The sequence below is a fragment of the Sander vitreus genome, chromosome 6, assembly GCF_031162955.1.
Source record: "Sander vitreus isolate 19-12246 chromosome 6, sanVit1, whole genome shotgun sequence".
NCBI lineage: Eukaryota > Metazoa > Chordata > Actinopteri > Perciformes > Percidae > Sander > Sander vitreus.
This window is the reverse complement of record NC_135860.1, coordinates 27783333-27797464: the sequence shown is the minus strand read 5'-3', so window position 1 is coordinate 27797464 and position 14132 is coordinate 27783333. Positions and strand designations below refer to the sequence as shown.

Below are 14132 nucleotides of genomic sequence, written 5' to 3'. Positions count from 1 at the left end.
CGTGGTTGCCAAGCCGGCAACCACTTTAAAAAGTTAGCATTTATCCCTGTCATTTGTATCACTTTCCAAAAACATCTATCACTTTAGCTGTTTAAGCTAATTGAAGGTTACATTACAGATTGCTTCGCATAATATTGTTTTTTCTTTTCATTCAAACCTGCAATAAACATTATGTGGATACTGAGCACCTTTGGTTTTTCATACAATAACTTAACGACTTACGACAATGTCCCTAAAAACCACTCATTTCGAATCAGTCAGCACACTCGGCTGAAAACTGAACAAAAGCAAACCGGGAGCGTGTATTTGAATGACATTGTTTACAATCCTAAAACAATTTTCCACGTCATAGCTTCTCAATAAGGAAACATTGATTGTAACATATTAGGTATATATGATCATGGCATTGCTGTCTGTGTCTCAACCCTGATAAATTGCAGTAATGAATGTCTGCAGGTGTTGCCTTTTTAGTAATTAATAGTCTTATAATTGGACAAATTAATGAGCTGGCAGATGAAATATGAGAGCAGACATGTGAGGGAAACAGTTGTCTCTCAGGAAAAGACCGACCTGAACTTGCGCAGTGAAGAAAAACTTAACTAAACCACTGGCTCCCTCCCTCCATCTACTTCTATTCAACTTGCTGTTGTTCTCCATCACCCGAGCCACTGCAGTCGCTCTCAGTTTACAGAGCCAACAATAACAGCTGATAGATTGATTTGTCATTGCCGAGATAAATAGAATCAGTGTAATCCCATCATGTTGTCTGATGCGATACGAAGTCTAATCCACATCTTGTCTCTTTCGTTTCACAGGTTCTTGTGAATCTCGGGGTCGACTGATGCAGCCATGGGCCGATCGCTGGATCTTTGAGAGCAACCTTCCTCCCCCTCGTCCTCCACCACATCCTTTTCCTCTACCCCCTGCTCCTCTTATTCCTTTGCCCTACACAGCTGGAGGTAGAGTCCTCCGAAGCCAGAAACCAGCCATCAACCTACGATTCCTTCTCCTTGCCTCCATCTGCAAACCATGACAAGCATTGTTTCTCGGATTCCTGGCCAATCGAGGTGGCCTCTCCCAGTGCTCCTCTTGTATTTTGCCCCTCTGCTGCTGATGGAGGGTTGCCACGCAGCCCCCTCGGGCCCAGAGTCGGACTCCTGCTCCACCTTAGTCCAAAGCCGCTTCTTTGGCTTTTTCCTGTCATCATCAGTGTTCCCCGCCATTCCTTGTTCCTGGACCTTGCAGAACCCTGACCCGCGGCGCTACACCATCTTCATCAAGGTGACCAAACCTACCGAGGACTGCGTGCCGTCACAGCTCCGCACCTTCCAGTATGACTCCTTCCTGGAGACCACACGCACCTACCTGGGCATGGAGAGCTTTGACGAGGTGGTGAGGCTGTGCGATAGCTCTGCCCCAGTGGCCTTCCTGGAGGCCGGAAAGCAATTCCTCCAAATGAGGAAGGGACCTCCTCGGGCGGGGATGGCGATCACAGATGGCGACGGGGATTTCAAAACCGAGTTCCTGGTGGTGGGGAAGCGCAACCCCAGCATGGCAGCCTGTCAGATGCTGTGCCAGTGGCTGGAGGACTGTCTGGCCTCCAGCACGTCTAACAGGCCCTGTGGCATCATGCAGACTCCTTGTTTGTGCTGGGAGCCGCCGCCGCCGCCGCAGCTCAGCGAGAGGGAGAGCTGTTATCACAATGGAGTTTACCTGGAAAACTGTTTACCCGACGTGAAAGAGAGTAGACGAATTGCAGAGATAAATGGTGAGTAGGAAAGCTTCTAAAAAGTTGATGTGTAACATATTTTCAAAGGGGATTACACCACAGTTCATATATCAACGGAACAGTTTCTAAAAGCATGCAAGTGCTAATCTCTGCTTCTCTGTAAAACAATAGGGAAAGAAAAGCCTTGCATTCAAAGAGACTCAGGGAAAAATGTATTTATTTGTGTCATCTCTGACCTCGGGAGGTCACCCTTGGAGTTTAGCATGCTCTCAGCAAAATGGCAGAGAAATGGTATCTACAGTGGCAATCGAGCCAGTGAAAATGGGTGTGATTTGTGGAAAGTGAGGATAATTCTATGACATATGCTCCCAAGCAAGTAGAGTGCTTTGGCTGAAGTGGAGGAGAGAAAGAGGGGACAGAAAGAGGCAAATGAAAGGTTTAGGGTTTCATCTGATGGAAGTGAGCTCTGTGACCTTGCGAGGTCCCATCCCTCTGTAGTCCGGGGAGGGACACTTGATCGGCCTCCGGGAAAAAGAGGAGAATCGAGTGCTGATATTGGATAGCTCTTGGAATGCTCAGAACAGGAGGGGGTGGTGATGTAAAGAGAGACAAAAGAGGAAGATAGAAGGAGAGAGGCAGAAATACGACAGAGGAAGGGCCTGTGGCTTGAGGTCTAATTGTCTGCTGCTTGATCATCCCCCCTCCTTCCCCCCTTTCCTCGGCAGACAGGATGTGGCGTGACATCTCTATCCTGGCTTCGTCAGGACTATGGCCAGAGGGATGGAACATTTCTCGGCTCCCTTTTCTCCCCCTAACCTTTCGACCATCTAACTCTCCCTCCCTTCCCTGCTTCTCTCTGTCGCTTCCCCTAATCAGCCTATGGTCTTATTCTCTGTCCTCCTCCTCTTCCTCCTCCTCCTTTGAGCCACCACTGCTGCCTCCCCATCTTTCCCTCCCCAGGCCGATAGTGGGCTGATACTGAGCCAGTCGTGGGAAGCCAACCAAGCAGAGAAGATGTTGCGGTGGGTATCTCCTGCATAATCCTCCCCCGATCTCCAGAGCAGCTAATATCCCCTCGCCGAACCAGCCTCCTCTCTGCTAGTTACGGCACTTATGTAATCCCGCTTATACTGCTCAACAGAGGGGTGTGGGCTGTTTGTTCCTTAAGGTGTGAAAAAAAGAAATATACCATCCACTGTTGGCTCGTGTAGAGACACTGTAGAAAGAGATGGATGCATTATAGCTTTTCTTTGCCCTCTGTGTGCTTCAACCCACACGGGTGAAGCATCTCTTAGATGATAATCCGAGGTTCAGAGTGAACGAGTGGCGATGGAACCCTGTGATGAGCTCAAATGGAAGAGCAAGCAGTCACTGAATATTTGGCTGGATGGGCGGCTGGATGGATTGAATTGGTGAATGAAGATAAAAAGAAGATTGGGAGACGTAATGGGTTCTGTGCGGAAATATGCAGTTATGGCCCGCTGTGCAGCGAAGAAAGGGATAAAGGGGTGATAGTTGTGAGTGATGAATGAAGGAAGGACAATATATACAGAGACGAGGGAGTGGGGGAGGTAGAGGGAAGAGGCTGACAAGCTGAGAGGGGGAGTTGTCTCAGGTGGCACCGGGCTTGATGAGGATAGATAGTTGTTGCCTGGGTCAGGCAATACGCAGCTGGACCTGTTTGGTCTCAGCACCTTCAGCAACGGAGGAGTTCATAGATCACAGTCTGTCTCCCAGCCTCCTTCACTCCCTCTCTGCGGAGGGACTGAGGGTCCCGCCCAGTAGCAGACGGAGGGGTGAAAGCTTCTGTCAGGACTCTAGCTCTGCTCATGGCCAGCTGATGGGGGCTAGACATGGAGTTTGACTAAAGAAATGTCTCCACAAGAAAACCATGCAAAAGCACCACTTTATATCTTGTGTTTACAAGATATGTGCTCAGAAGTTTCTTGGAAATAAGTCATTCGGCATGAAAAAGTATTTTAAAAAATAAAATGACTAATTGACTAAAGAAATGTCGACTAAGACAAAACGACCGATTAGTCGACTAATCGTGACCAAACTGCAAGCTGAACAGGTATAAATTCAAGATGTGTGTGTGTGTGTGTGTGTGTGTGTGTGTGAGTGTCTGTGTGTGTGTAATGTTGCGGTGGGGCATAGGTAATATTTGTGGTACTCACCATTATGGTTGTTGGATATGCAATATCTGGTAGGGCACAGGTGCAACATTTTTTATTTGATACAGCATTGTGCATTTGGGCATTGTGCAATACATAAGTTATTGATCACAGCATGGTTCAATGGGAAATGCAATCTATAGATCTATAAATATTAGGGCTGTCAGTGTTAACGCGTTAATCGCGATGCGATTAAGGGCCGACGCGACACGATACATTTTTTTTAATCGCATTAATCGCATGCCGGCATTTATTAATTTATTTTACACTTCACTCGGCTTTGCGTCGTGCCTAACTGCTACTATTTTGACCCTTTGCAGCACCGTTACTTATCATCAAGCTGTCACTTCCTCGTAACACATCCTCCTACTGCAGGCTGCAGGCATGATGGAGAAACACAGCAGCAATGAAATCCTGAATGGCGCTTTTTATTTTCCAAAACTCCCGGACGGCTCAGTAGACAAGTCGAAAGCCATATGCACGTTGTGTAAAGCTGAATTAAAATATCACCGAAGCACGTCAAGCTTGAGCTACCACCTACGGAGCTAAGCATAGTGGTCCAGTTAACGTGATGCTACCGCTAGCATGCTACTTGCCGACCTGTGGATGAAACCAAATCCCAACAAATCCCAAAAAATGACTACAGCTCTTGCAAAACGGGTGGCAACTAACTGCAGACCTGTCAGCATCGTAGAGGAGTTGACCTGTCAGCATCGTAGAGGAGTTGACCTGTCAGCATCGTAGAGGAGTTGACCTGTCAGCATCGTAGAGGAGTTGACCTGTCTCGTTGCCGTTGAGGGGGACAGTAGTTTTCACGGACACACAGCCTGTATGATATATGTATGGAACTGCTGCAAGGTGCTGCAAACGCTGTCTCATTAACCGGTGATCACTGGACGTCAGTGAGTAATCAACATTATTTAGGAGTTACTAAACACTACATTGACTCTAGTAAGAAGAGAAATTGTGCAATAATGACAGATTCACACATTTTTCTTTTGTTTACAGTAAATAAATACTTACAACTCTTAAAGTCAAGTTCATAAAGTTTCTTTGCATTCATTTGATTCCCAATCCAGATACACTGGTAACAGTTGCTTTTGATTGTTAATATGTACTTAAAAACTGTTCTGAAATGCAAAATAATAGAATTTTAATCATGTGATAAAACATGCGATTAATCGCGATTAACTATAGAACTTCAGCGATTAATCGCGATTAATCGATCGTTTGACAGCCCTAATAAAAAGGTTTATCGAATGTTTGTTGAACGCATTTGGATGAGATAATGTATGCTTATGTTTTATGCATGTTTACTGTATGTTTCTTGTGTGTCTATGTGCGATGCGTCGCCATCTTTGTTCTCTAGACCAGTGTTTTTCAACCTTTTTTGAGCCGGCACACCACCAACCAAAAATGTTACAAAATGACACATTGTAGCCTAATAAGATCAGAAGCTGCATTTTTTCATTTTAAAAATGTATCCATCGCTGTTACAGGCTTACATCGATGATCTCGGCCCTACTGCTTACATGGTGGCAAAGGTGGCAGTAATTCTATTGTCTTAAATCAACAAGGTCATTATTGTGCTATACTGCTACCTACTGACACGGAATAGTATTTCATTTCTCTGCCAGTCATCACATTGCAGGCACAGATGCACAACAATGGCAAATTATTTGCAGTAACTGTGTTGGACCAGTTAAGTAAAATCTGATAATTTCCCACAGCACAGAGCGATCTCTCACGGCACACTAGTGTGCTGCGGCACAGTGGTTGAAAATCACAGCTCTAGGCTGCTGCAAGACGAATTTCTCCTATAGGAGACAATATTCTTATCTTAATCGACTAAGAGGGGGAAGCTCTAGATCTTTGCCTTGTGCTCAACCTCTCTTCATATGGATCTCTTTACCCAAATCACTAATGGAACCAAACTAATGGAAATACAACTAAGAAAAGAGAGCGCTAGGCAATTTTCTTTGTCTTTGTCCAAGCAACTGAGAGGACAGAGAGAAGTTTGATTCTTTTAAATGGCAACATTATATTAAAATAACTCCAGTATGTGCAGAATGTGAAAGCTTTTCTCTGGTACCCCCCAGAGCTAGCTTGATAATCAGAGATAATTGCCACTTTGTTTTAGTCAGCCTAACATCATGTTGATTTTAGCCAATTTCTCGGGCCAGTCTCTCTAGTCACACGTCCGTTTTAGACGATCCGCACATCACAATTGACCTCCGGTGCCAATGTTCAGTGCCACTGCAGGAAGTAGTGTGCCCTTTATGTAGTGAGGTGGATGGTTAAGAGTGTTGAAGTCAGGGTGGTGGATGGACATGTAGTTAGTACGTCGGACTAACCAAGTGCTTTTTTTGTGTAGTCTTAAGCATACCTTACGATCATTCCCTGATACCTTAACCAAACCGTACTGGTCATGCACAGATATTAGATACAGGAAGAACTGGTATTAGATTGTTTTGGAACAGCCGATTTAACGGCCCGTTTTTTGGCAGTTTGCAGATTATCTCTATCGGCGTTTTATTTGCCTGATAACCGAAAAAGTTAATTAATTACAAAGTGGTCTAACTTTGGCTCGGGTACAGCTCTGTGTCTGTCCCTCTGCTTCTGTTTCACTCACCACTGAGTCTGACTTAATGCCCCCGAAATGTACATTTATTAACAACATAATGTAACAATAACATATCTTCAGTCAATTGGAAACTTGACAATTTATCAATAAAGTTAATAAAATAAAAATAAAAATAAAAAAAAACGCTTTGCAGCGGCAGCACAGCAGCAGTCAGAGAGCAGAGAGGGCGACTCGGCAGTCCGCTAACTTGTTGCTCTCTCTAATATAACCAGTATAAGCTGCTCTGTTTAGGCTACAGAACGTGCATGCAGGCTGAAATCCAACCGTACGGTTTTGTCAGGATTTAGCTATTAGCAGAAGGAAACTCTGCTAGCTGCTAGGCTAATGTGCAATGGTAAACACACAGAATATGCCACACGCACATAGCAGAGCTTGCACTGTGGCAACTGTGGCTTTTTTGTCGACAACGCGGACGTTTTGGTTATATAGGTACTTTCAGTCCAGAGGTATTGTCCTTGGAAATCCATTTTGGTAGACCTTCTATGCATGATGGGTGTTATTTGTATCATGAAATGTGGTGTGGGATGAAGCAGGAAAGGATTCATTTGTTAGCCCTCAGTGGACAGCAGAGGAGGCAATGAGTGATTAAAGGATGGATGAGAGAGATGTGAGGAGATGAGAGAGCACACGACTCAATCTGAACAAAAGAGACACTTTTGGGATAGCTTTGAGAAAGCCCCAGAAAAGGACCAACAAAGTGAACTTAAGGTGGACGACAGATACAACTTAACCACAATGCCATGGGATCATCTGCGTTGTGACCTTCGTTGCACGTCACGCACTCTCACTCTTGGCAGTAATTTTAAAGTGTGAAATACTTAAGCTCGGAAAATAACCAAACAAGGACACAGTGCCACAGACTGAACGCACACTGCACAGAGACACAAAGAGACATTTTTAGCAGTGCTGCACTACAAAAAAAAGGTCCAGGTTTGAAACATCTGTGGAATGTGCACGTTCTTTACATGTTTCTAGACGTACTTTGCACGGCAGCTGCATTCTCGCAATATCACGAGATCACACAGGAATCCATCTTGTCTGGCTTCAAGTTAGTCTCGCATTGTCAGACCTTCCTCCACAGCGCTGCGGAGGAAGGTCTGGCTAGTCCACACAGCATTCCTGGATAGGAGAAAAATGTGCTCTGGTTTATTGGCATTTCTTTAAACCAATCACAATCGTCATGGGCGGCGCTAAGATCCGGACAGGGGCCACAATGTCGCTGCAAAATAGCCTCGGGAAGGAACTTGTTTTTGTGGAACGTGTTCGTTCCAAAGTATTTTTAGTCGTGCGAGCGAAAACTCCGATTGGACAGATAGTCTAGCTAGCTGTCTGGATTTACCCTGCAGAGATCTGAGGAGCAGTTAACCATAGTCCTCAGAAATCCACCAGAGTTTAGAACGCCAACACAAAAAAAGAGGAAGGGGACGGACATCTGACCGAAAAGAGTGATATCTGGCGGAGCAATCCCGGTAGTGAAACGTTGTGGATATAGACTAGGCTTCAAGTAACGCGTTGAGGAGGAGGAGCTACTGGCAGCAACGTGTGTGGTTGTGATAGATGGCGGACATGATAGACAGATGGTTCATCCAATCACCTGCCATGTATTTTCTTTTTAAAGTGCCTGCCCATTTACAAACAGTTTCCAATGTACCAACAAGGCCTTGTCCGTTTCAAAAGCAATGTCCAAGCAGCCAGGCAATGCATCCTGGTAGCGTGGTGGCGACTTTTGAGAGACGGGGCGTTGTCGGTTAACTGTTTTCGGAAAAAAAGTAAAGGTATTTATAAAACACTCGCGTCTGGGGTGTACCCTGACTCTGTCCTAATGCATGCTGGGATAGGATCCAGGGATAGGTTTGTTGTTTGATATAGTTAGTGGTGTTTGAACAAACAAAGATGATCTTGTCTAGTCTGCCTTTGACAAGAACTGCTTCTAGATATTTATTTTTCCATCATCGTATAGGACCCCAGGGAATACATCCTTACATGAAGCACCGAATATTCTTTTCTTCTTTTCTTCTTAGAGCTTACATTTCGTTGCTTCCAGTTTTCTCAAATCCTGATTCCTGGCTGAAATCAGAGACTGGCACTGGTAGCAGTAACAGTGACACAGCTGTCAACAAGCAATGGCTAGTGTGTGTGTGTGTGTGTGTGTGTGTGTGTGTGTGTGTGTGTGTGTGTGTGTGTGTGTGTGTGTGTGTGCGCACGTTGTAAAGGTGCACCGATAACAAATAGTACATGTTTTTTCATCACTGACAAAATCAGTGAGAGAGTTGGGGCCCCCAACATGTAGAGTGTGACAGATATTTTATTAGGGCTGCAACTAACGATTATTTTAATAATCGATTAATCTGTCGATTATTTTTTCGATTAATTGATGAATCGGATTAAAAAAAGAAAAAAAAAGCATTAATTTACATCAACTCAATACATACTTACATACATACTTGTTGTTTTAGTTCATAGTTGTGTAAATGTTAGTAACCCAAAGAGCAGATACAGACAAGACACACACACACACACACACACACACACACACACACACACACACACACGTTCACTTGAAGCTTATTCATTAAATTATTACCATCATTGTAGTAAGTGCAAGTTAAGTTCATTTGTACACCACATTTAAACACAGCTTAAGATGACCAAGTGCTATAAAAGAACTTTAAAATGAAATTAAAAAGTACAACACACACACATTTATTTGTCAACAATAACTGATACGGGACAAAGCACAGAATATATACACGATAACAGATTGAAAAATGAATGGGCCACAAAAGGCGAGTGAATAAAAACGTGTCTTTAGTCTGCTTTACTACTGTTATTAACGAGCTAACGCTAGCTTGTCATGCTAGTCAAGCTGGATAACGAGTAAACACCACAGCAGCACCAGAAGAGCTACTGGAGGGACGTTATGCTCCTCACTTCAAAACGGAACAAAAGTAGGATTGTGTAGTGACTTTACCCTGCTGTTGAACTCCCTTCCTCCTCATCAAGGACTCCAACATGTTTACGTTTTAGGTGCGGAATCATCGCCGTGGTGCGCCCGTGCCATGCCATGTCGCTTTTGCTTATCTTGCAATTAACACGTTTTTGATTTATTTAGCGTGAAATGCTCCCACACCTTGGATGACTTAGGTCGTACTGATTTCTCTGCCTCCGCCGTGTGTTTCAGAACAACGTTACGGGTCTCTCCGGTCTCTCTCCGTATTTCCTCTACCCCCGCTCTGCTCTTTTTTCTTTTCTTTAATAGTTGCACAACACAACGAATCGATAAAGAAATTCGTTGACAACTTTTTTAATAATCAAATTGTATCGATTTTATCCATTCGTTGTTGCAGCCCTATATTTTAGCTTGACACACACACACGCAAAAGAAAAATGAACAGAAAGAATTTAAATGTATATACAGTAAATACTGTATATATTGGAGCAGTAAACACAAATTCCTTTTAACACCATTTTTTTTTTTGTAACACGTGTGTGATTTGGGCTCCGTAGTTTAGAAAATCAGGAAGCGAAGCTGGATAATATACAGTTTCATGTGGTCATATGTGCCCATCTGTTGTTGCTTGATGGGCTTGAGTTAGCCAGATAAGCGTCTGTTTGAGTGTACGGTACCTTTGAGGTTGTTCTGGAGAATATTCTAGACAGTATTTGTCATCGCTTTGGATTGTTGCAATAATAATAACAATAGTTTTCATAAAGCAAGCATATTTGCCCGCTCTCATGTTGATAAGAGCATTAAAAACATGAACAATATCCCTTTTAAAGTACAGTTATAACAGATAAACAATGTGCGATTCATTTGTGATTAATTAATCGAGTTCACTATAGACAATCATGTGATCACGAATACATATTTTAATCAATTGACAGCCCTATATATATATATTTATATATATATATATACACACATTTATATATATATATATATATATATATATATATATATATATATATATATATATATATACGTATGTCTATGTTATTTTTTATTTGTTAACTTGTATAGGGATAACTACATGGACCAATGCCACATCCACAAGGGTCGAGCTGGGCAATATGTCGATATTATATTGATATCGTGATATGAGACTAGATACTGTCTTAGATTTTGGATATCATAATATGGCATAAGTGTTGTCTTTTTTAATAATCGATTAATCTGTCGATTATTTTTTTCGATTAATTGATGAATCGGATTAAAAAAAGAAAAAAAAAGCATTAATTTACACCAACTCAATACATACTTACATACATACTTGTTGTTTTAGTTCATAGTTGTGTAAATGTTAGTAACCCAAAGAGATACAGATACAGACACAGCACACACACACACACACACACACACACACACACACACACACACACACACACACACACGTTCACTTGAAGCTTATTCATTAAATTATTACCATCAATTGTAGTAAGTGCAAGTTAAGTTCATTTGTACACCACATTTAAACACAGTTTAAGATGACCAAGTGCTATAAAAGAACTTTAAAATGAAATTAAAAAGTACAACACACACACATTTATTTGTCAACAATAACTGATACGGGACAAAGCACAGAATATATACACGATAACAGATTGAAAAATGAATGGGCCACAAAAGGCGAGTGAATAAAAACGTGTCTTTAGTCTTGCCTGCTTTACTACTGTTATTAACGAGCTAACGCTAGCTTGTCATGCTAGTCAAGCTGGATAACGAGTAAACACCACAGCAGCACCAGAAGAGCTACTGGAGGGGACGTTACGCTCCTCACTTCAAAACGGAACAAAAGTAGGATTGTGTAGTGACTTTACCCTGCTGTTGAACTCCCTTCCTCCTCATCAAGGACTCCAACATGTTTACGTTTTAGGTGCGGAATCATCGCCGTGGTGCGCCCGTGCCATGCCATGTCGCTTTTGCTTATCTTGCAATTAACACGTTTTTGATTTATTTAGCGTGAAATGCTCCCACACCTTGGATGACTTAGGTCGTACTGATTTCTCTGCCTCCGCCGTGTGTTTCAGAACAACGTTACGGGTCTCTCCGGTCTCTCTCCGTATTTCCTCTACCCCCGCTCTGCTCTTTTTTCTTTTCTTTAATAGTTGCACGACACAACGAATCGATAAAGAAATTCGTTGACAACTTTTTATAATAATCAAATTGTATCGATTTTATCCATTCGTTGTTGCAGCCCTATATTTTAGCTTGACACACACACACGCAAAAGAAAAATGAACAGAAAGAATTTAAATGTATATACAGTAAATACTGTATATATTGGAGCAGTAAACACAAATTCCTTTTAACACCATTTTTTTTTTTGTAACACGTGTGTGATTTGGGCTCCGTAGTTTAGAAAATCAGGAAGCGAAGCTGGATAATATACAGTTTCATGTGGTCATATGTGCCCATCTGTTGTTGCTTGATGGGCTTGAGTTAGCCAGATAAGCGTCTGTTTGAGTGTACGGTACCTTTGAGGTTGTTCTGGAGAATATTCTAGACAGTATTTGTCATCGCTTTGGATTGTTGCAATAATAATAACGATAGTTTTCATAAAGCAAGCATATTTGCCCGCTCTCATGTTGATAAGAGCATTAAAAACATGAACAATATCCCTTTTAAAGTACAGTTATAACAGATAAACAATGTGCGATTCATTTGTGATTAATTAATCGAGTTCACTATAGACAATCATGTGATCACGAATACATATTTTAATCAATTGACAGCCCTATATATATATATTTATATATATATATATACATATATATATATATATATATATATATATATATATATATATATATATATATATATATATATATATATATATACGTATGTCTATGTTATTTTTATTTGTTAACTTGTATAGGGATAACTACATGGACCAATGCCACATCCACAAGGGTCGAGCTGGGCAATATGTCGATATTATATTGATATCGTGATATGAGACTAGATACCGTCTTAGATTTTGGATATCATAATATGGCATAAGTGTTGTCTTTTCCCGGTTTTAAAGGCTGCATTACAGTAAAGTGTCATTGAGTCATTTTCTGAACTTACAAGACTGTTGTAACTATTCTATTATTTACCTTTACCCACTTAGACATTATATCCACATTACTGATGATTATTTATCAAAAATCTCATTGTGTAAATATTTTGTGAAAGCATCATTAGTCAACACTACAATATCGTTGCGGTATCGATATCGAGGTATTTGGTCAAAAATATTGTGATATTTGATTTTCTCCATATCGCCCAGCCCTACACAAGGGTACTACATAAATGGGCAAGTGACCACTAACAGGTTTGTTTTTTACTGTAAAATTTCAAAGACTTGCACGCCTGTTCTCAGACCATTAAGTTTATAATCCTGAAGGCAGTAGAACAAGGATAGCTGGGTGTGTGCAATCAACTGACAGCAAGGGGAATAGAACTTGAAACTTGAAACCAGAACCGTGTTAAGATACATCATATCACAACTCTGATCACGGTCTAATCAGTGCTGCTGCCTGACGTATTGGTTGTGATGGAAGAGCAGAAACATTAAAAGACTAGACTGATGCACGTTCCAAAAAAAGTGACAGCGTGTGAAAAGAAATATTCATAAAACCCTCCTGACTTGCACTTTCTTTCTCCAGTTGCTGGCCGCCGGCTGTGGTTGAGGAAGATGAATGTGAGTGCTGTGTCTCTCCCTGCAAGCCTCAGCCCGGCCGGACCACATTGTTGCTAAACTAAGGGATTCCCATCTCCATAGGGAGCACTGAGGAATCCTAATGCATTAGCTCCTCTTTACACTCATATGCATGTACACACGCAACCTGCATGCACACACACATACACACTGCATAGAGCACTGGGCTGCACACATGGAGATATGTCGCACCAGAAAATGACTAATACACCGGTGCAACCACGCACTGGTCCCTCGTGACTGAGTGTGGGTGGCTGACTGAGGGAGAGAATAAAGCTGATTTTTTTTTGTGTGTGTGTGTGTGTGTGTGTGTGTGTGTGTGTGTGTGTGTGTGTGTGTGTGTGTGTGCGCGTTTGTGTCAGTGAGCATGTGGAGAGAGCGAGGCGTGGTGTTAACCACAGGGGGCGCCGTGTGGGCAGGAATAAACTGAAGAGAGATGGCAGTGTGGGTGTAGCTGTCCCTCCACCTGCAGGGAGCTCCACAGCCTGTTTGTGAAGGCTTCATATGGAGCTCGTTCTTTTGGAACAGAGGCAGGAACAAATAAGTATCTAGAATTTGGAATACACTGAAGCAGGACCTAAAATTGTCCAGCTAGCTTGATCCCGCTAGGGCAGAGATCTTCAACAGAGGGGTCCAGGTCCCCTAGGGCAGTGCTTCTCAAACTTTATTCAATACTGTACCGCCTTTGAATTGTTTTTTTTTTTAAGCCAAGTACCCCCTGACCAGCGCAAACTATTTTTGGTAGAAAACAACAAGTCTATATAAAGAGGTACAATACAGCGCCGGCAGTGATAGATTCACTAAACAACAACCTTTTTGAAAGAAAAACATTGAAATGCAGCATTTCAAATGTTTAGAATCCATCACTTAAGTCATTCATT

The 14132-nt window shown here is 42.2% G+C and overlaps 1 protein-coding gene across 1 annotated transcript in view; it reads left to right on the top strand.

Annotated features, from left to right (window-relative positions):
• Positions 1-1029: 1029 nt before the first annotated feature.
• The window catches only part of adgrb1a (adhesion G protein-coupled receptor B1a), a 145601-nt gene continuing 132498 nt past the window's right edge, over positions 1030-14132 (top strand). Inside the window, exon 1 of the mRNA XM_078253605.1 lies at positions 1030-1768. Within this exon, the coding sequence (XP_078109731.1) occupies positions 1030-1768 (739 nt within the window). The remainder of the gene's footprint in view (positions 1769-14132) is intronic.